Here is a 23,361-nt window from a genome sequence, read left to right as displayed (position 1 = left end):
AAAGTCACAGCTTTTATATGGTAGAGTCTAAGAGATGGTTTTTTTCTAACATATAAAGAGGTTTTAGTTTTTGTTTTTGTTCGCGGGGTGTAGATTACTTACCTGTTGTGTTAATTATCTTTTCCTTCTTAATGGGATAAAATGATGTCGTTATTCCAGATGCTCAAGTTCAAGTTTTCATCACTGGGAATGAGGACCCCTCAGGAGAAAACCAGAAAAAGGAGAGCTCCAGTAAAAGGGCAGTGCCCGAGGCTGCCCAGTCTGAAGAAAAGGAACCCTTGCTGAAAGATACTACAGGTAGTAGAACTGAATTATCGGTGTATTATTTTCATCTGGCCTTCTAAAATAAGTGTAAATAGAAAAGTATGTCTATTCTTGTTCTCTTCAACCCTCCTCCATCTTTCTCATATGTGAAATAGGATATTAGCTGCAACTTTTGGTATACACTGGCAGGTAAAATTAACATTTTTAAAAGCTCTTTGAGGTGTCTTTGGAGAACTTTGTGAATGTTTTACAGAAATTAATCTCATTGCCAGACATTCACATAATATACTTTTTAAAAACTCTACTGATAAAAATACTTGGTGTGATGAGATGTTAACTCTAGAATAACATTGTTATGCATAGGCCTTTGTTCTTTAGGAATTTAGCTTATTTACTTCTTAAATGCCTACCCAGTTAATTTACTTACATAGGATTGTGCTGATTAAAAAATGCCTATTAAAATGTGAAGTTGGGATTAGTTTTGGCTCTGAGAGATGAAAACAAAAGCAAAATAATGCTGGCTTAAAGAAGGCAGAAAAATGTATCAGGGAACAAACCTCTTTCTTTTTTGTTGCTCCAACATTTTACCCTCTCTTCTCATGCTATAGCCAGCAGAAAGGAAGAAAGGAAAAGAAAAAAAAAAAAGCATAGTCATTCCTTTATTTTTTATTTTTATTTATTCTTATTTAGGGCTGCACCTGTGGCATATGAAAGGTTCTAGGCTAGGGGTCGAATTAAAGCTACAGCCACCAGCCTACGCCACAGCCACAGCAATGTGGGATCCAAGCTGCTTCGGTGACCTACGCCACAGCTCAGGGCAACACAGGATCATTAACCCACTGGACGAGGCCAGGAATCAAACCTGCATCCTCTTGGGTACTAGTTGGGTTTGTAACCCGCTGAGCCATGAAGGGAACTGCAGTCATTCCTTTAAATACTTCTCAAAAGTTAAGTGTACCATTCCGCCCCCATCCAGGCCAGGCTTATTCACATGGTAACACCAACCTATATTGGCAGGGAGTCTGAAAAATATAATCTGTATTCTGGTGAACATATGCCCAGCTAAAGTCAGATTCTGTTTTGAGGAAGAGTAAAATAGATTTCAAAGGACAGCTGGTAGTCTCTGCCACAATTATAAATAGAAACATATTTTGGAATATAACTTAACACTGCTCTATTTTTGTGTATTGCTTCTTTTTCCAATTATATTGTATTCTGAGCAATATTTCAAAAATTTACCCCCTTTCTTTGAGTTGCTAAATGAATGCTTTAGAAAAAGTTTCCATCATGTTAATCTCATCAACAAGTTTTCATTGCCCTTAAGAATAAAAACTAAACTTTTTTAGCCTAGTCCTTCAGAAAAATAGAATTGGCTCCCAAATGACTTGTCAAATGCTAATTTTCACCTCTTTTGCTTACAAATTCTATAATCAAATAAACCCTATCCTTGCTCTGTTTCTTAGATGTTCAGTTGCCTTCCTAATTCCAGTTTTTTCTTATGTAGTCACTTTTGCCCAAAATGCCTTTCTCTTTCTATCTCAGTGTGTATCCAGTTTAACTGTCTTCTCACACCCCAAATCAATTGTTACTTTACTCCAGAGTACTTCCATGATTCTCCTAGCTGGAAGTGGTTTCTCCTCCTTTGAGTATGTATACTTTTTTTTTTCTTTTTTGCTGCCCCAAGGCATATGGAGTTACTTGGCCAGGATCAGATCCTAAGCCACAGCTACAGCAACACTGGATCATTAACCCAGTGTGCTGGGCCGTGGATTGAACCTGCATTCCAGCACTCCCAAGATGCTGCTGATCCCATTGAAACAGTGGGAACTCTTTTTAATCTTTCTTTCACTTATGGTGTAATTCTTTTACTTTGTATGACATCGATTTCTGTACTTTTTTAAAAAAACTCCAGTTTACATCAGCAGTTCCTAAGTACATTTCTTTCTTTTTTTTTATTTTTTTTATTTTCCCACTGTACAGCAAGGGGGTCAGGTTATCCTTACAATTATACATTACAATTACATTTTTCCCCCATCTAAGTACATTTCTGATTGATCTTTTTATTTTTTCTTCAAAACCAGGAACAATACTTTCACTAGTAAATGCTGGAGAGGTATTTTATTTTATTTTATTTTGGCCACACACACACATGTGGAAGTTCCCAGGGTAGGGATTGAACCCAAGCCACAACAGTGACAACATGACAACATTTGATCCTTTTTTTTTTTGTCTTTTTGCCATTTCTTGGGCTGCTCCCTCGGCATATGGAGGTTCCCAGGCTAGGGGTCTAATCGGAGCTACAGCTGCTGGCCTCTGCCACAGCCACAGCAACACGGGATCTGAGCCTCGTCTGTGACCTACACCACAGCTCACAGCAACACTGGATCCTTAACCCACTGAGCGAGGCCAGGGATCAAATCCGCAACCTCATGGTTCCTAGTTGAATTCATTTCTGCTGTGCCTTGATGGCAACTCCAGCATTGGATCCTTAACCACTAGGCCACCAAAGAACTTCTTGAGAGGTATTTTAAAATAATTTTTGCAAACTTACTGTCTGAATATTGTGTTAATTTCACTGTTAGAGTCCAGTACTGCTGCTGCTTCAGGGTACTCAACTCAACCGCAAGACTCAAAGATTGATAACATACCAGCTACTAAAGCCATTAAACAGAAAGAGGAGATGCACAGTAAGAAGACAGTTCCTAAGGAAGCCTGGCCAGAAGAGAAGAAATCCTTGCAAATAGATATTGCAGGTAATGGGATTGGGGGGTGGGGATGGGGGGAGTGTAAAAGAGTGTGTGCTCATGCACCTGTGTCTCTGGGTTTCCACGTTATGCTAATGAGAATATAGCCTTATAATTTAAACAGAATTCCGTTTTTAAATTTTTAAGAATTTTTTGCTTTCTTACGCAGATCATTTCAGTGCAGCTTTGTGTATGTGGATGTAATATTGCTTTGTAAAATATTTACTCCTCCTAGGAAATGATATTGGCAACTTATAAGTAGGATTACAGATAACTACCTAAGCCTGATAGTATTAGAAATGAAATATCATGTCTCAGTACTGAAGCAGGGGAAAGTTTAAAAACTCAAGGCATTCCAAAAGACTGACAAAAACAAAAAGCCTCAGTACCAGCTTTTTTAAAATTATAATAGACCCAAGATCAAATCTATCTGTGTTTACCTATGGCCCTCTTTTTCTAATAACATAAAGGAAAAGCATCTAAGACACAAGCCCTGACACTCTGGCAGTCAAACTCTGTCTACCTCTTGGAAGAAAATAGAGCAGTATCCAGATAAGAAAGACATTCAAAAGCTGATCCATATTGTATTTTTTTTTATTACTCAAATGAATTTATCACATCTGTAGTTGTATAATGATCATAACAATCTGATTTCACAGGATTTCCATCCCACAGCCTAAGCACATCCCCCCACCCCCCAAACTGTCTCCTCCGGAGACCATAAGTTTTTCAATGTCTGTGAGTCCGCATCTGTTCTGCAAAGAAGTTCTGTCTGTCCTTTTTTCAGATTCCACATGTCAGTGAAAGCATTTGATGTTGGTGTCTCATTGTATGGCTGATTTCACTTAGCATGATAGTTTCTAGGTCCATCCATGTTGCTAAAAATGCTGGTATTTCGTTCTTTTTGACCATATTGTATTTTGAAAAGAGTCCTGGTGCAGTTGCTCACATTAAGAATATATTACATGTATGATTTTCCACAAGAGTGTCAAGACTATGTAGTGGGCAAAGAATAGTCTCATCAGCAAATGGTGCTGGAGGAGTTCCCTTCATGGTGAGTGGAAATGAATCCAAATAGGAACCATGAGGTTGCGGGTTCAATCCCTGGCCTCACTCAGTGGGTTAAGGATCTGGCGTTGCCATGAGCTGTGGTGTAGGTCACAGACACAGCTCAGATCTGGCATTGCTGTGGCTCTGGCGTAGGCCGCTCAGATCTGGCGTTGCTGTGGCTCTGGCATAGGCCAGCGGCAACAGCTACAATTAGACCCCTAGCCTGGGAACCTCCATATGCCGCAGGCGAGGACCTAAAAAGACAAAAGACAAAAATTTTTTTTAAATAAAAGTGGTGCTGGAAAACTGGATGTCTGCTTGTAAAAGAATTAGGACTAGAGTTCCCGTCATGGTACAGTGGTTAACGAATCCAACTAGGAACCATGAGGTTGCGGGTTCGGTCCCTGCCCTTGCTCAGTGGGTTAATGATCCTGCGTTGCCGTGAGTTGTGGTGTAGGTTTCAGACACAGCTCGGATCCCGAGTTGCTGTGGCTCTGGTGTAGGCCAGTGGCTACAGCTCTGATTCGCCCCCTAGCCTGGGAACCTCCATATGCCACGGGAAGCTGCCCTAGAAAAGGCAAAAAGACAAAAAAAAAAAAAAGAATTAGAACCATTACCATATACAAAGTTAACTCAGAATGAATCAAAGATCCAAACAGAAGAGCTAAAATTATAAAACTCTTAGAAGAAAACATAGGAAAAAAACTTAATGACATTGAATTTGGCAGTGCTTTCTTGGACATGACACCAAAAGTACAGGCAACAAAAACAAAAATAAATAAATTATACTACATCAGAATTTAAAACTGCATCGAAGGGAATCCCCATTGTGACTCAGCAGAAATGAATCTGACTAGCACCCATAAGGAGGCAGGCTCAATCCCTAGCCTCATTCAGTGGGTTAAGGATCTGGCATGGCTGTGAGCTCTGGTATAGGTCACAGACACACCTTGGATCTCATGCTGGTGTGGCTATGGCTGTGGTGTAGGGCGGTGGCTACAGCTCAGATTCACCCCTTAGCCTGGGAACCTCCATAAGCTGCAGGGGGCAGCCCTAAAAAGACCAAAAAACAAAAGAAAAAAACTGTCAACAGACACAGCCCACACAGTGAAAACAGACTGTGAAATGGAGAAAATATTTGTAAATCATGATAATTGATTAATATCATGGATTATATCTGGAACTTAACAAAACTCAAAAAAGAAACCCAATGTAAAAATGGGTAAAGGACTTAAATACATAGTTCTCTAAGAAGTAGGTATGAGGAGTTCCCGTCGTGGCGCAGTGGTTAACGAATCCGACTAGGAACCATGAGGCTGCGGGTTCGGTCCCTGCCCTTGCTCAGTGGGTTAACGATCCGGCGTTGCCGTGAGCTGTGGTGTAGGTTGCAGACGCGGCTCGGATCCCGCGTTGCTGTGGCACTGGCGTAGGCTGGTGGCTACAGCTCCGATTTGACCCCTAGCCTGGGAACCTCCATATGCCGCGGGAGCGGCCCAAGAAATAGCAAAAAAAAAAAAGACCAAAAAAAAATTATAAAAAAGAAGTAGGTATGAATGGCCAACATGCTTATGAAAAGATGCTTAATATCACTAATCATCAGAGAAATGCAAATCAAAACCACAAGATACCACTTCATACCTATTAGGGTGGATAGTAAATAACAATTCTCTGCAAGGATGCAGGAAATTGGAACCTTGTGCACTGTTGGTGGGAAAATAAAATGTTGTGGGCATTATGGAAGGTGGTATGGAAATTCATAAAAAAATTAAAAATAAAATGACTATATGATTTAGCAATCCCACTTCTAGGTATGTATCCAAAAGAATTCAAAGCAGGATTTCAGAGATATCTGCACAGCCATGTTCATTGTAGCATTGCTCACAATAATCAAGACATGGAAACAACCCGAATGTCCATCATCGACAGGTGACTAGATAAAGAAAATGTGGTATATATCTACACATTAAAAATGTGATTGGTAGATAAATAGGTAGATGCAGTATATATCTACACATTTAAAATGTGATATAGGTAGATAGGTAGATATAGATAGATGTAATACGTTATAAGTATACACAGCCTTGAAAAAGAAGAAAATCCTGTCACTTGCTACAACATAGTTGAACCTCAAGGACATTGTGCCAAATGAAATAAGCCAGTCTCAAAAGGTCAAATACTATATATTCCACCTATGTGAAGTATCTGAAGTATTAAAAATCATAGAAATAAAATAGAAAAATGATTGCCAAGAGCTAGGGAAAGCAGGGAGTGAGAATTAATGTTGAGTTGGTATAGTTTCAGTGTTGCAAGATGAAGAGATTCTACAGATCTGTTGTGCAACAGTGTGAACATACATAGCTGTATGCTTAAAAATGTTTAGTGGGAGTTCCCGTTGATGATAAGTGATTCTGAGCATCTTTTCCTATATTTGTTAGCCTTTTGTATGTCTTTGCAAAGATGTCTATTAAGATCCTCTGCCCATTTTTAAAATTGGGTTGGTTGTTTCTTTTTCTGTGAAGAAGCCTTTTAGTTGGATGTACGCCTGTTATTTATTTTTGCTTCTATAATCTTTGCTTTTGGTGTGAAATTCAGAAAGTAATTGCTAACATCAGTGTTAAGGCTCTAACTACCTTTGTTCTCTTCTAGGAGTTTTATGGTTTCAAATCTTTAATTTAAATCTTTAATCTATTTAGAATTGGGTTTTATGTATGGTCTAAGATAATGGTTCAGTTTCATTCTTTTGTCCCGTTGTGGCACAGTGGAAATGAATCAGACTAGTAACCATGAGGTTGTGGGTTTGATCCCTGGCCTCACTCAGTGGGTTAAGGATCCAGTGTTGCCATGAGTTGTGGTGTAGGTCACAGATGCGGCTCAGATCCCACGTTGCTGCGGCTGCGGCATAGGTGGGCAGCTACAGCTCCAATTCAACCCCTAGCCTAGGAACCTCTGTATGCCATGGATGTGGCCCTAAAAAGCCAAAAAAAAAAAAAAAAAAAAAAAAGAAGACGAAGAAGAAGGAAGATGGTAACTTTTATGTATTTTACCATAATAAAGAAATTGAGGAAAATGTGAAAATGGTTCACGAAAGGAATTTTGAAAGGCTTTAAAACATGGTAGTAGGCAGTGAATACATAGCTGCAGCTCTGTAACAATCCAGAGAACCAGAGTGCCCTTCTCAAAGTCATACAGCCAGTCTGTGTCAGAATCCAGCCCAGAATCTGCATTTTTGACCCTGAGTCTCTTAAACTGTTACCATGCCACTCTGGCCACTAGACATAAGGCATGAATCCTTTGTGCAGGTAATGAATTTTCTGAAACTTTATATAAACTGTTCTTTGGAGTTCCCATTGTGGCTCAATGGGTTAAGGGCTGACACTGTCTCTGTGAGGATGCAGATTCGATCCCCTGGCCTCATTCAGGGGGTTAAGATTCCAGTGTTGCCCTAAATTGCGACATAGGTAAAAGATGCAGCTCAGATCCAGTGTTGCCATGGCTGTGGCATTTGCCTGCAGCTCTGATTCAACCCCTGGCTGGGAAACTTCCATATGCTGTAGGTGTGGCTGTAAAAGGAAAAAATAAGACAAACTGTTATTTATTTTGTATCTGAAGAATTACATGTCAATACTACTTTTAAAGAGAAAGCAAATATTTTGAAAGTCCTTCAAAGTCTTTTTTTTCCTCTCGTTTTCAGAGTCCAGATGTCATTCAGAATTTGAAAATACTACCCATTCTGTCTTCAGGTCAGCAAAGTTTTACTTTCATCATCCAGTGCACCTACCAAATGATCAAGATTTTTGCCATGAATCCTTAGGAAGGAGCGTTTTCATGAGGCATTCTTGGAAAGATTTCTTTCAGCACCATCCAGACAAAGAAAGAGAACAGACTTTTCTTCCTCCCCCTTATCAAAATATGGAAAAGACAAAGACAGATTATACCAGAATAGAGAGCCTCAGTATCAATGTCAATCTGGAAAACAAAGAAGTGAAGCAGACTCCTAAAAGTCAGGCTAGAGATTATCCAAAATGTGACAAACAAGTTAATGATCCTAAAAGCGATCATAAGCCCACCCCAGAGCTAACAACTCAGCCCACCGTGAGTCTGAATGAACTCTGGAACAAGTATCAAGAGCGACAGAAGCAGCAGAAACCTCCTGAGTTCAGTGCCAAGGAAGAACTTTCCTTGGTGGAACGACTTGATCGTTTGGCTAAACTTCTTCAGCATCCCATCACACATTCCCTCCAGCCCTCAGAAAGTACACAGGATGATAGCAGGGGGGAGCAAGAGGTTCAGGAGTGGAGTCGTAGACAACAGCAGCAGAAGAACAAGCTTCAGAAAAAGAAACGATATAAAAGCCTGGAAAAATGCCATAAAAACACAAGCGATCTTAAAAAAAATAAGATTCTTTCTACTCATCAGCCTGGGAGGTCCAATCAGATTAAAATTGAACAGATTAAATTTGATAAATATATTCTGAGAAAACAGCCAGGTGTTCATTATATAAATAACACTTCTTCAGATTCTAGACACTCAGAGGAAAGTGAGCTGCTCACAGATACTCCCATTCTTTCCACCACCACTTCTCCTGTGGAATCTGATATATTGGCCCAAACAGATAAGGAAGTGACTTTGCATGAGGGAAGTAGCTCTATTTCCACCATTGACACTGCTCGATTGATCCATGCTTTTGGCCATGAAAGAGTTTGTCTGTCACCCAGACGAATTAAATTATACAGCAGTATCACTGACCATCAAAGGCGGTACCTTGAGAAGCGGAGCAAGAAAAACAAGAAAGCATTGAATACAGGTTATCCCCAAATTACTTCAGAACACACCAGAAGGAAACACATCCAGGTACATGGCTACAAATTGCATCTGGCAATGTGACTGCCTTTTTCATGGACTTTTCAAGTTTGCACACAGGTGAAAAAAAGCCAATTGCCCTTTCCTCACTATAACATTTCTTACCAACTGGAAAAGAGTGAGAAAGTGTAGTACAGTGCTATTGTGAGTTGTCATTATTTTCATCAACATTCGCTTATGAATTACAAATGAAAGGCCTTGCTGCTAAATGCTTCAGAATCTGCAAAGTATACCCTTGGTATGGGGTGCTTCAAGTTTAGAATGACCTCCATTCTGAACAATATTGCCTGGGTTTTTTGGTTGGTTGGTTTTTGTTTATTCATTCCTCCCAGTGTTTTAAGAAATTTTGAGGTGCTCTTAAGCACGCACATGTACACACATACATATGTAAGTAATGTGATATGTTTTTTTTAAGTAAATGAAGAATTAGAATGATAGAAAATTAGACTGAAGCCAGGGAGGGGTGAGCTACAACATAATTTAAAAAATAAGTAAGTGGGAGTTCTCATCTTGGCTCAGCAGTAGTGAACCTGACTAGTATCCATGAGGATGAGGGTTTGATCCCTGGCCCCACCAGTGGGTTGATGATCTGGTGTTGCCATGAGCTGCAGTATAGGTCTCAGACTCAGCTTGGATCTGGCATTGCTGTGACTGTGGTGTAGGCCAGAAGCTGCAGTTCCATTTTGACCCCTAGCTTGGGAACTTCTGCAAGCAGGTGTGGCGCTAATAAATAAATAAATAAATAAGGAAAGAAATAAGAGTAATGGGAAAACAAGTTAGTGATACCTTATAGATACGGTTGCTAAAAGTGAGCCACAAATTTTGCTTTATATTTTCTAGCAGTTAGTGTTGCTAGAGTTTTTTGATCAATTACATGATTCTGTAATATAAAAACAAACTAAAATTTCAAAAGCATTGCAGATATTTCTAGTGCTAAGACTTAAGAGCAATTTCTCTCATCTGTCTCTTCTTTGTGCCTTCTCATAAAGATGGCATTATGGTGTAAGAGTCCTCAAAAGCATGTTTGTAGTACATTCTCAGTAACAACACCCATATAAGGCTAATTGGACCTTAGTTTAGGGAATTCCATAAAGGCCATCTCAAGGGGTCAATAAATGCAGACCATTACTTTAACCCAAGAATAAAATTTATAATATTTGTAATATTATATTTATAATATGCTGTCCAAAAAGGGATACTAGCACAATGGTTCATAGGAGTATGGAAAGAAAAATAATAGATTTATATTTATTATTCTCAGCCTTTTAAAGTTTATATTTTTATGTGTTTTACAATATGAGTGCAGAGGTGGTATATAATTTATAAATACCTACTGTGGTAATTTGTGGTCAGAAATATTTTATCAGGGAGTTCCCATCGTGGTGCAGTGGTTAACGAATCTGACTAGGAACCATGAGGTTGCGGGTTCGATCCCTGCCCTTGCTCAGTGGGTTCAGGATCCGGCGTTGCCGTGAGCTGTGGTGTAGGTTGCAGACGTGGCTCGGATCCCGCGTTGCTGTGGCTCTGGCGTAGGCCGGAGGCTACAGCTCCAATTCGACCCCTAGCCTGGGAACCTCCATATGCTGTGGGAGTGGCCCTAGAAATGCCAAAAAGACAAAAAAAAAAAGAAATATTTTATCAGTAGGATCCCATTACCAAAACAATTTGGAGACCACTAATCTAGAGAAAAGGAGGCACAAAATATTCAGGCATAAATATATAATTATATTTATATGATATTTTTTGTATTTGAGTTTTCGGTAGGTATTAAATGACAGTAATTATACATATAAATAGTACAGTAAGACTTTTTTTTGAAGTAAGTGAAAAATGGGGAATGACACAGATCGAGGCTTTTTTTTTTTTTTTTTTGCCATTTCTTGGGCCGCTCCTGCGGCATATGGAGGCTCCCAGGCTAGGGGTTGAATCGGAGCTGTAGCCACCGGCCTATGCCAGAGCCACAGCAACGCGGGATCCAAGCCACGTCTGCAACCTACACCACAGCTCACGGCAACGCCGGATCGTTAACCCACTGAGCAAGGGCAGGGACCGAACCCGCAACCTCATGGTTCCTAGTCGGATTCGTTAACCACTGCGCCACGACGGGAACTCCCAGATCGAGGCTTTTTATTCCATAGACGAGATAGAGGGAAAGGATGCAGATAGAGGGATTTTTGGTATGTATGGTCAAATACATATACATAGCATAAAGTTTATAGTTTTATTGTTTTAAAGTGTACACTTCAGTGGCACTGAGTGCATTCACTGTGTTTTACAACCATCACCACTATCTAGTTCTGGAACTTTTTCGTCACCCCAGTGGAAACCTCATCCCCATTAAGCAGTCACTCTATTCCCCCTTCCTACCATTCCCTGACAATCACTAATCTACTTTCTGTCTCTGAAAACTTGCCTATTCTGATCATTTCTTATAAGTGGAATTATATAATATGTGACCTTTGTGTCAGTGTTCTTTCACTCCAGAATAATCTCTTTGAGATTTATTCATGTCCTAGGATCTGTCAGTACTTCATTGTGTTTTATGGCTGAATGATATTTTGTTATATATATATAGATCACATTTTATTTATCTATTCATCTATTCATGGACATTAGGTTTTTTTCCTACCTTTTGGCTATTGTAAATAGAGCTGTTATGAACGTTTGTGTACAAGTTTTTATTTGTACACCTGCATACAGTTCTTTTGGGTATATACCTAGGAGTGGAAATACTAGGTCATATGGTAATTTTATTTTACACTTTGAACCATCAAACCGTCTTCCACAGTAGATACACCATTTTGCATTCCCACCAACAATGTCTGAGAGTTCAGATTTCTTCACGTTCACTAACATTTTTTATTTCTACTTATTTCTTTTGCCATCCCATTAAGTGCAAAGTGGTATTTCATGCTCATTGTCATTTTGATTGTGATTTGCTTTGCCTTTCCCTTTTCCTAGTGACTAAATGATGTTAAGTATTTTTTTATGTGCTTATTATATCTTCTTTGGGAAAATGTTGAGTCAAGTCTTTGCTGACCTTTTAATTAAGTTGTTTGTCTGTTTTTGAATTGTGAGACTTCTCTGTATATTCTGGATTGTGGAACCTTGCCAGATGTGTAATTTGCAAATATTGGCTCCCACTCTCTGGGTTGTGTTTTCACTCACTTATTATGTTCTTTGATGCGCAATAGTTTACTTTTGTTGAAGCCCCAGTGTATCTGTTTTTCTCTTTTGATGCTTGGGCTTTTGGTGTTATAGCTGAGAAATAATTGCCAAATCCAAAGTCATGAATATTTTTCCATATATTTTCTTTCAAGAATTTTGTACTCTGTTCTTTCATTTGTATTTTGGATGTATATTGAGTTAATTTTTGCATATGGTATGAAGGGTAGGGGTCAAACATCATTCTTTTTCACTTGGTTATCCATTTGTCTCAGCACCAGTTGTTGAAGAGACTATTGTTTCCCCTTTGAATGATCTTAGTATTTGTCAAAAATCAATTGACCATAGATGTGAGGGTTTCTTTCTGGGCTGTCAGTTCTATTCCTTTGATCTATATGCTTGTCTTATGCCATAACTGTACTGTTTTGAGTTCTGTAGCTTTGTACTAAGTTTTAAAATTGAGAGGTTTGAGTCTTCCAACTTTGTTCTTTTTTAAGACTGTTTGGGCCAGTCAGTGCCCTTATGTCTCCATGTGAATTTTAGCATCAGCTTTTTCATTTCTGCTAAAAAGGTCCTTGCAATTTTGATATTAGTTGCATTTAATATGTAGCTTGCTTTGGGGTTTATTGCCATCTTAACAATATTGTCTTCCAATCTATGAACACAGGATGTCTTTCAGTTTATTTAGGTCTTTAATTTGTTCCAGCAATGTTTTGTAGTTGTCAGTGTACAGGTCTTATACCCTCTTGGTTAAATTTATTCCTAAGTATTTGATTCTCTTGTTTTCTTTCTTTTTTATTATTTTTAATTGTAAAATATTTATATATGAATAACAAAAATTCATCATCTTAACCATTTCCCCCTTATAATTCTATATATTTTATTTATTTTTCTTCCAGTTTTATTGAGATATAAAAGATACACAGCACTGTTTAAATTTAAGGAGTACAGCCTTATGATTTGACTTATAAAATGATTATCATCTTAAAGTTTAGTGAAAATGTCTTCTCATATAGATACAAAAGTAAATAGAAAAAATATTTTCCTTATGATGAGAACTCTTAGGATTTACTCATTAACAACTTGCATATTTAACATTCAGCAGTATTAGTTACCTTATCCTGTTGAACATTATGTCCCTAATAGTTATTTATCTTATAGCTAGAAGTTTGTACCTGCCTTCATCAAATTCCCACTCCCTCCCCCCATCCCCTGCTTCTGTTAACACAAATCAGATCTTTTTTTTTTTTTTTTTGGTCTTTTTGCCTTTTTCAAGGGATGCGCCCGCCACATATGGAGGTTCCCAGGCTAGGGGGTCTAATCGGAGCTGTAGCCGCTGGCCTACACCAGAAACACAGCAACGGGGGATCCCAGCCTTGTCTGTGACCTACACCAGAGCTCACTGCAACACCAGATCCTTAACCCATTGAGCAAGGCCAGGGATTGAACCTGTTTCCTCATGGATACTAGTCAGATTTCTTTCTGCTGAGCCACAACAGGAACTCCTCAAAGAATTTTCTGATTTCCCTTGTGATTTCTTCTTTAACTGATGCTAATTAAGAGTATATTGTTTAGTTTCAATTATATATATATTGGCCACTTCTACAGCATGCAGAAGTTCCTGGGCCAGGGATCAAACCCAAGACACAGCAGGGACAATGCCAAACCCTTAACTACTAGGCCGCAAGGAAACTCCTCCATATATTTTTAAATTTCCCAAACTCCTTCCTTCAGTAAGAATGAGTACACATCCCTTGAGAAGAATGTGTACTCTGCTGTTTTTCGTTGAAATATCATATACATGTCTCTTAGGTCTAGTTAACTGGTTTATAGTACTGTTCAAGCTTTCTGTCCCTTACTGGTCTGTTAGTTGTTCTCTCCATTTTGAAAGTTATATTGCAGTCTCCAGCTATTACTGTTGAATGTCTGTGTCTCTCTTCATTTCTGTTCAGTTTTGCTTCGTGTAATCTGGGCATTAATTTTTTTCTGATACCAAGTAATTCTGTATCCCTGTACATTCAGATTTACTTTAACTTCAGAAAAAATAAATTGTATCCTGGAATATTTTGCCTTTCAACCTGTTTTCTATTTTTGGAATGAGATGGAGCAGTGCTGCTTATTTTTTTATCTTGCACAAATTCGTTCTACAATGGTGTAAATTTTTGTCCTCAGTTTTTTTTTCCCTTTGGTTTTCCAGCACATGGTAGATATTCATCAATTTTTTATGAATTGTGTTAACTTTGTCAACTGCCTTTTAATCTCCCTCTATCGTCCTAGTTTATCTTGGATCTATTTCATTAAGCCCATGTTCTTTTTTTGTTTTTTCTAGAGTGAGAGTACAAATTATTTACTTAGTAAAATGGGTAAACCTTCTGGCAAAGTAAATTCTTTCTTTCTTTATTCTTTTTTTTTTCCTTCCTTTCTTCCACTTTAATGCTATAGAATATTTTAATAAATCCTTATATTGTTTTCAGATTACCTTTGTCTCTAAACAGTTCTGTGGAAACCATCTTTTTCCACCAGTAATGTGGTCAGATTCTTTTTTTTTTTTTTTAATTTTGTTGAAGTATAGTTGATTTGCAGTGTTGTGTTAATTTCTGCTCTGTCAAATTCTTTTTATTAAACTGCCTTATCTATTTACAAGATACTGCTAGAATCCCCCTTCCTAGGACATGAACTTGAAAGCTGATTATGTATGGCTTGTATTTCTTTTGTCCCTCAAGAGTTTAGGAAAGGCAGAGAGATAGTAGTTGATTCTAAGGCTCTGAGCAGCTATAGTAGGTAACATTATACTCTACCACTGTTCTGAATCTCATAAACTGGTGGCCACCTTACCAAGTATGGAGATGAGGAAAGTATCTTGTTCTATAGGACATGCCCCTTTGGGGTTTAGCTCTTGTGGTTGCTGCTTTCATAGTATTGTTGTGTAGGCAGTAATATGACTGAGGCCTTATTTTTTTCTAGCAAATCCTTTAGTAATGCAGGTAAAATATTTAAACTTAAGAGATTATTTCCCATACCTTTTCCAACTTCTTCCTGGCCAGAGGAGGAGTAAATGGTAACTCATTCTGGGTTGGGCAGAAGAGCTATATTTTCACAGGGAACATTCTCCATTTGGGACATTTATCTTTCTCCTGGGCAATTTATTACCTCAGTCCCTTATTCTGAGATACCAGTGGGGTATTTTGAATTTAATTGACTCACCTTTTACTTTTCTGTATGGTCCTTTGTGTAAGAAGAGCTTTGCAGTGGCTCCTTAAATTTATTCTGTTGTAGACATTATTTCTGGAATTTTGTGGTATGAATTGAGTCTGTTCCCTAGATTCTGAATATTCTTTTCACTTCTTGATTCTTTTTGTTTGTGTGTTTCTCTTATGAGAGAAGAGGTTCATCAAAGTTGTCTCTGTGCTAGCATATTTTCTAAAATCCATTAATCTGTTTTCTCAGTGTTTTTTTCTCTCTTCTCTCTCATATTTCATTTCTTCCTTTCCTATAGGCTCCTTCGTCCTGTTCTGTCTTTCCTCATTATAGACTGGAGTGAAGGACCTGTCTATAAAGAGAGCTTCTGTTGATGCTTCTACCACTTTACATCTTTCTCTTTTCTTTATTACCAAATATTTTGTCTAAAAAAGATAGCTACTTCTTTTGAGTATAAAAGTAAAAACATAACTAAATAAAAAGAGTTTAGATAATAAAGAAAATATAAAGACCTTGGAAATTACCCATAATTCTATACCATCCTGAAATAGTCATGATTAAAATTTTCATAAATTGCAGGCTAATTAATATATTTTATGATTCACATACTTTCTGCTTGTCTTGAATCTATTTTATTAGGTCACATGCTAATGTACCTAATATCAAATGAAGAGACCTCCATGAGGGCATAAAGTGAGAGCTTTAGTAATGATCAATTAAATGTTTGCTGGTGTTTCTTACATTTTTATAAAACAGACTGATTTCACATCAGTCATCACAATCATGTTCATGTATGGAAACAACAGTCCAAAAACATGAAATCATACTATTTATATTGTTCTGAAGCTCTGCACTTATCATAGACAGACATCTTCTTATGTCAATAAAGATTTGTGTAGTCATTTTTAATAGTCTGTATAAATATAATATTTATCTAGTTAGTTCCTTAATGACAGATATTTAAGTTATTTTTTCATTTTTCCTTGTCATAATCTGCACTTTGTTAGGTAGTTTTCTTACATCTTTATGAATTTTTCTATTTCCTTGAGATGTGCTTCTAAACATGGGATTTGTGGGGTAGGAGGCATACATGTTAAAAATGTTTAATCTGGGGAGTTCCTGTTGTAGCTCAGTGGTAATGAACCCGGCTAGTATCCATGAGGATGTGGGTTCGATCCCTGGCCTCACTCAGTGGGTTAAGGATCCCGTGTTGCTGTGAGCTGTGGTGTAGGTTGCAGACATGGTTCAGATCCCAAGTTGTTGTGGCTGTGGCATAAGCCAGCAGCTACAGCCCCGATTTGACCTCTAGCCTGGGAATTTCCATATGCTGTGGGTTTGGTCCTAAAAAGAAAAAAAATTTTTTTTGAATGTTTAATCTGGAGTTCCGTTATTGGGGTGTAATGAGTTAAGAATCTGATTGTAGCAGTTCAGGTCGCTGTGGAGGTGTGGGTTTGATTCCTGGCCTGGCAAAGTGGGTTAAAGAGGCTGGTATTGCCACAGCTATTGGTGTAGGTCACAGCTGTGGCTCTGATTTAGTCCCTGGCACAGGAACTTCCATATGCCACAGGTACAGTCCTTAAAAACAAACCAAAAAAAAAGTTTATTCCACATTGCTAAATTGTCCTTCTGAAATGTTGACTCAACTATTTGTTCCTTAGTAATGTGCAATAATATTTTGGTCAATACCTATCAATACCATTCTTGTTACTATTTGCAAGTCATTTAGGCCAGGAATATGAATATGGTATCTATTCTGATTCACATGTCTTTAATCACACCCACCCCACTGAGTCTTTCTATTTTCTTTTGTGTGTTTTCCAACCGTATTTCTTCTTTTTTGAACTTTAACCGTGTTTCCTTAAAAATGCTAATGGGTTTTTTTTTCCCTGAACATATGTACTCAGGACATGTTTTACTTCTTTGTATACTTAGGGTTTGAGTCCACATAAGAAAATAACTGCAACTGTCTGCTACTCTCTCCCTCCTTGCTTTGACTCACCCTGTCTATACCTCTCTCTGCTGTGTCTCTGCAGTCTCTCCCCAGGCCTACAGTTTATGCTTCTCTCTCACTGCAGTATCTTTGGACTCTGTCTGCTTCTCTTTTCTTTTTCTCTGTGCAGCCACATTCTGTGCACTTGGGTCTTCTCCTGCACACCCCATACTGTCTCTTGTCTCACTGTCTCTACTGTGTAGCTCTCTTGTTTTTCTGTTTACCCCTCCTCTCTTCTTTTTCTCATGTTCTTGCTTTATTTGTCTCTATGCGCTCTCTCCATGTTTTTCCTTCCCCCTCCCTTTCTCATCTTTTTTTCTTGGTGGCTGGTTATATATTGGGGTCAGAGAAGAGAGATCGTTTACTACGGTCAGTACAGAAGTCACATTTGTCAGGTTTTGTTTATAGAGAAAAAGCTGAAGGTGAAAAGTCAGCAGTCAAAGGCAGTATCTTGATAGAGTTCCCTTGTGGCACAGTGGGCTAAGAATCTGGCATTGTCCCTGCTGTGGCTTGGTTTGCTGCTGTGGCAAGGGTTCAATCCCTGGCCCAGCAGCTTCCCATGGACACCGCCAAAAAAAAAAAAATATATATATATATATATACACACACACACACATATATTTATATGACTGAAACAAAATTATTATCTTACATTATGGGATTATGCACTTTTTAATTTTTCACCTGTTTTTTATAACAAACATTTTCTAATGAGAAACCATAAAATTTTTTTTGTGACATTAATTACAAAAATGACCTCAGCCAAACTGATCAAATACAAAATGTTAGTTATGAACTGGAAAAGAGAATTCTCCAGCTTGTCATTGTGTACTAGTTTCTGCCTAAATACATTTATACCTTCCTTTTAGTCACAATAAGTCCTTCTAGAAGCAGAATGAAAGAGTAGAATTAGAGAAGTATTATATGCAGTGTCTATGCCAAGATAAAATAAAACTTTCTTTTAACTTCAGCTGACAAGGGTTGAGTTCAGTGTACTCTTAGGTTCATAGACTCCTTTTTAAAGAATTTCATTCTCCTTCCATCTTCATTCCTGTCTTCCCAGATACAACCAGCCTTGTTATCTAAATATCTCTTGGCATATAGGAGTTCTTATAAAATACGTATTCTGTACTTGTCATGTATTTTCAGTTTATATAAAAGATGGTATTTATCATATTTTCACTAAGCATTATGTTTTTAAGATTCATCTGCATTACTAACATACATCTAATTCAGGTTTCTGGTAACTGCGCGGTGCTCCGCTGAGTGCATCTACCAGTTTACCTATGAACTTGCCCTGTCATGGACACCCAGATTGCTGTCAGTTCCCAACACTGCAAAACACTAGCAGTGCACGTCCTTGTCTAGATCACCTTACGGACCTGTGTAAGACTGTCTTTAGCTCATAAAGCCTGAAGTGGATTTCTTGGATTATTACCTATGTGTATACTTACTTTTAATTTTGAGTCTTATATTCCGACCTGCAATGCATGAAAATCTCTGTATTTCCACTTTTATGCCAATAGTTTATAGTTTTGCCAGAAGATTAGAAATATAAGTTTCTGTACCATGAGAAGGTAGGGCTTTTTAAATTTTTATTTATTTTATTGAGAATCAACCCTATATCTCCACTCTAATTTCCAAGGGAAAAGTTTTAAAGACTTCCAAAACCACTGTACTTTCAACCAGAATGTATTCACATGTTTATCCAGGCATAATAGAGAATGTGACAAATGCGCAAGAATAGGATACTTTGTTTTTATCAGATTTTTGACACATAATAGATAAAAGACATGGAAGACTTTAATAGCAGCATTAACTAGCTTTATTTAAAATATCTATATAAAATTTGATTCACAAAACATAGCATCCACAGTTGTTCCAAATGCCCACGGAATATTTACAAAAAGCAACTGTACAGTTAGGCAAAATGTTAATAAATCCCCAAAGTAGAAGATCTATATAACTAAGCTTCTATTTTCTAACTGTAATACCATAAAGTTGGAGTTTAACAGCTATAATTTTTTCATTGAATAAATATTTTTAAACATTCTAAACTTTTGGGCTATTGGGGAACTAAAACTTTAAAGTATAGACTTTTTTCATTAATCACAGTAAAAGCATATATCCAAAACTTAGGGGATGCAACTAAAACTGTATTTAGAGGAAAATGGTACCCTTAAATGATATCTTAATTGAGCAAGCTCAACTAGGAAATAATTGAAATAAGCTTTCTGTAAATCAGGTCAATATAATCAAGATCCTTGGTTCTTTCAAAAAAAAAAAAAAAAAAAGACCTTATCTTTGGTTATGCTGACTGTAGGAAAAAGGATCAATAAAACCAAAGTCCACAGTGATTTTCTTAAAAAAGATAGTGCGATTTTAGACTGATATATTTTGAAACCTAAATTAGATGGATGATTTTCTAGGAAAATACAAATTAAGAAAATTGACGAGGAAGTTCTAAATCCCAAGTAGATCATTAAATAGAAATTTAAAGGACTATCAGTAATGTATAGACACCCCCTGACACTTCTAATTCTGTGCCCTCCAGAAATTTTGTACAAATATATGTGCCCGCTAACTAACAGTATGAGAGAATGTGTTTCTCCTTTCCCTTGCCAACTATAGATGGTTTCAGTCTTTTTAATACTTGTTAATCTGATGTGTGGAAAAACTCATTGCTTTAAATTGCATTTTTTAAATATTAGGTTTCAGGGATTCCTCTTTACATTTCTTAATTTAAGAATTAGCTTCTTATATCCTTTGTCCACTTTCTTTCTGAAGATTTTTTCATATTCTTAAGCATTACTTATATTAATAGTATAATAGTAGCGTGTATTCAGTGTCTTTATTTCTTTGTTCTATGCTAAGAAAGATCTCTGCAACCTCAAGAGGGCAATGCTCTTAAACGCTTAATCTACATGGAATTTATTTTGTGTGTTGGTATTTTATTGCCAAATGTTTAGCTAATTGTCAGTCGAAATTTTTAAATAAAATGATAGCTCAGTTTATCAGAACAATCTAATATTGCTTTGTTAAGCTGAACTCTAATCGGTTGGACTTGGTAATTAATAGCCGTGGTTCTTTTGAAACTTCTACCCAAAACAACTAAAATAGCATGTAAACACCTTATCAAAATTGGAGAGATGGAGTTCCCGTCGTGGCGCAGTGATTAACGAATCCGATTAGGAACCATGAGGTTGCGGGTTCGGTCCCTGCCCTTGCTCAGTGGGTTCAGGATCCGGCGTTGCCGTGAGCTGTGGTATAGGTTGCAGACGCGGCTCGGATCCCGCATTGCTGTGGCTCTGGCGTAGGCCGGTGGCTACAGCTCTGATTGGACTCCTAGCCCGGGAACCTCCATATGCCGCGGGAGCGGCCCAAGAAATGGCAACAACAACAAAAAGAAAAAGACAAAAAGACAAAAAAAAATTGGAGAGATCAGAAGAGGAAACTAATTTCAACTAAAATATGAAGGAGTGTTATTTATTAAACTTAAAGTTAGATCAGAACATCCAACTGAAAGTATCTAACAGACATAGATAAATATGACCTCATAAAAGTATCATGCGTGGAATAAAGATTTTAGAGCCATCCATAAAAGGGTGATCATATGCCTCATAAATATAAAAGCCAAGAGCAAAGATTTGAGAGAATGCAGAGAAGAAGAGAGACGGGCTTCTAGAATATAGTTTTTCGAACCTGATAGAAAATCCTTTGGGATTCCTGTCCTCTAGCTCTGCCACCCTCTGTAAGATTTTAATGAGTATTTGCTAACCTTCTGGGTTTTTCCATATATTAACTGAGGGCTTTAAGCTCTTGATTTTCTTTCTTTTCTACCCCAAACCCAGCCATTGTCTGGGGGACCTTACCATCCTGTTAAGAGTTTCTTGACCTCAGTTCTAATGATGAGTACTTTCACATTTTAACGATATAGTCTCATAGCCATACTTTGAATTTTGGCATTATCCAGAATCGTTAATATCTCTGCCATCTTTACTCATTCATGTACCAGAAGAAATCCTCCAAAGATCTATTTTGTAGGCACAGTGCATCTTAACTGGGGGGCAGTGGATATTTTACAGTTATTATCTACTGTATTACAGAAATAAATGACCAGCTCTGATTTTCTAATGGTGAATAATAATAGTTAGCACCTTAGTTCCTGCTTTGATGTTTTATTCTTGTCTCTCAGAATTAAATCTATGTCAGATGTTTTTGGGCAGGCACTTTGCAATTATGTCACCTTTCACTGATCAGTAAGTTTTAGTATTGCAACTATAGTTGCCAGTTTGATCTGATGGATCTGCACATATCTAAAACCTTTTCACAAGAAAAGACTTTTTTGGTGCCACTGACTGTGTTTCTAATTTTGACTCTATCTTACCGGTGTGTATCTCTTATCAGCGTGTATCATAAACTTGAGTGGTTATGAGTTAGCATAAAACCATTTTTCTGAAAGAAAAGCATCTCAGCATTGCCAGCAGGTCAGCAGTAACAATCTTCTTACATGAAGAATAGCCGTATAAGGTTGTATAAGAAAATATGGCCTTTTTCCTATATTTGATGTTTTCATAAGCTCAATTTCTACTGGAAAAGTAATTATTTAATTGAAACAGTTTTTTTTTGTTGTTGTTGTAGGGTCTGTTTAAAGGTATATCTGATTAATGAATATGGGAATGAATCTCACCTAGATTTTATTATTATTTTGTCTTTTTAGGACCACACCCATGGGCATATGGAAGTTCCCAGGCTAGGGAGTGAATCAGAGCTACGGCTGCTGGCCTACGCCACAGCCGCAGCAACATCAAATCCAAGCCACGTCTGCAACCTACACCACAGCTCACGGCAATGCTGGATCTATAACCCACGGAGTGAGACCAGGGATCGAAACTGCAGCCTCATTATTCCTAGTTGGATTCGTTTCTGCTGTGCCACGTTGGGAACTCCTCACCTAGATTTTAATTAAAGTAAAAAGTACTACAAAAAACCTGACACATCTCTGATGGTGGCAGTTTCCTTTCCAAGCTGTGGTAAGGCATCAACTGGCAACTCAACCAGTATGTATCTCCTTTCAAGACTCATCTGCAACAGAAGCCTAAACGTGGTAGCTGATAATGTCTGTTGTATTGTAGTCACTTAAGTCTTTCTTATGCAAGCCCAGTTGCAGAGATCTGAGTGGGCTGATCCACACCCGGACCTTGAGGAATGATGAGATCATTAGAGGAGATGTCTGAGACTCTCCCATAGACTAAGGAAAGTAGGTTGTTGAGATTTACTGACCATACCTATAAATGAGGTCAGCAAAACTGGTGTTCTAGCCCATGGTGGGTCCTTAGCACAAATTAGACATAGTGAAGGTCTGTGAATTGAATTTGTGGAAGTCAACATGGTTGTATGGTTCTGACAGTGTGATCTAGCCATAGTATGTGTATATAGTGCTACACCATGCTTACCATATGCAGTGCCCACATTTTTGTTAGGACTATCTACTATCATATGAAAACAACACGTTGGTCACCTCTCATTGTTGTATCTCCAGTTCAGTAATAGCAGATGTAAGACCATAGAGGATGAGAAGCTTTTTTCTCCAAATAAGACTTCATAATCTACATGTATTTCGGTTTACCTACATGAATTAAAAAAACACGTTTTTATAGCTTCCTTGAGATCTTTCACATACCATAAATTCACCTATTTAAAGCGTATAGCTTAGTAGTTCCCATTGTGACTCAGTGGGTTACAAGCCCAACTAATATGCATGAGGATGCAGGTTCCATCCCTAGCCTTGCTTGGTGGATTAAGGATCTAGCGTTGCCTCAAGCTGTGGTGTAGGTCACAGACGAGGCTTGGATCCCGCATTGGTTTGTCTGTGATGCAGGCTGGCAGCTATAGCTCTGGTTTGACTCCTAGCCTGAGAACTTCCTTCTGCTGGAGGTACAGCCCTGAAAATAAATGAAGTGTACAGTTTAGTGGGTTTTAGTATATTCAGAGTTGCCCTGCCCTAAAAAGAAAAAAAATAAAAATAAAGTGTACAGCTTATTGGGTTTTAGTGTATTCACAGAGCTGTGCAACCATCACCCCAATTTT

General features: G+C 37.9%; 1 protein-coding gene across 4 annotated transcripts in view; it reads left to right on the top strand.

The window, feature by feature from the left end:
* The window catches only part of ALMS1 (ALMS1 centrosome and basal body associated protein), a 163,269-nt gene that overhangs the window by 118,960 nt on the left and 20,948 nt on the right, over positions 1–23,361 (top strand). For all 4 annotated transcript variants that reach the window (XM_047781767.1, XM_047781769.1, XM_047781768.1 and 1 more), the window contains 3 exons: positions 160–297; positions 2,847–3,017; positions 7,750–8,909. In XM_047781767.1, the coding sequence (XP_047637723.1) occupies positions 160–297; positions 2,847–3,017; positions 7,750–8,909 (1,469 nt within the window). The remainder of the gene's footprint in view (positions 1–159; positions 298–2,846; positions 3,018–7,749; positions 8,910–23,361) is intronic.

Source organism: Phacochoerus africanus, chromosome 5, assembly GCF_016906955.1.
Source record: "Phacochoerus africanus isolate WHEZ1 chromosome 5, ROS_Pafr_v1, whole genome shotgun sequence".
Classification (NCBI taxonomy): Eukaryota; Metazoa; Chordata; class Mammalia; order Artiodactyla; family Suidae; genus Phacochoerus; species Phacochoerus africanus.
Note: the sequence above shows the minus strand (reverse complement) of the source record. Positions and strands in the feature narration are given on the sequence as shown.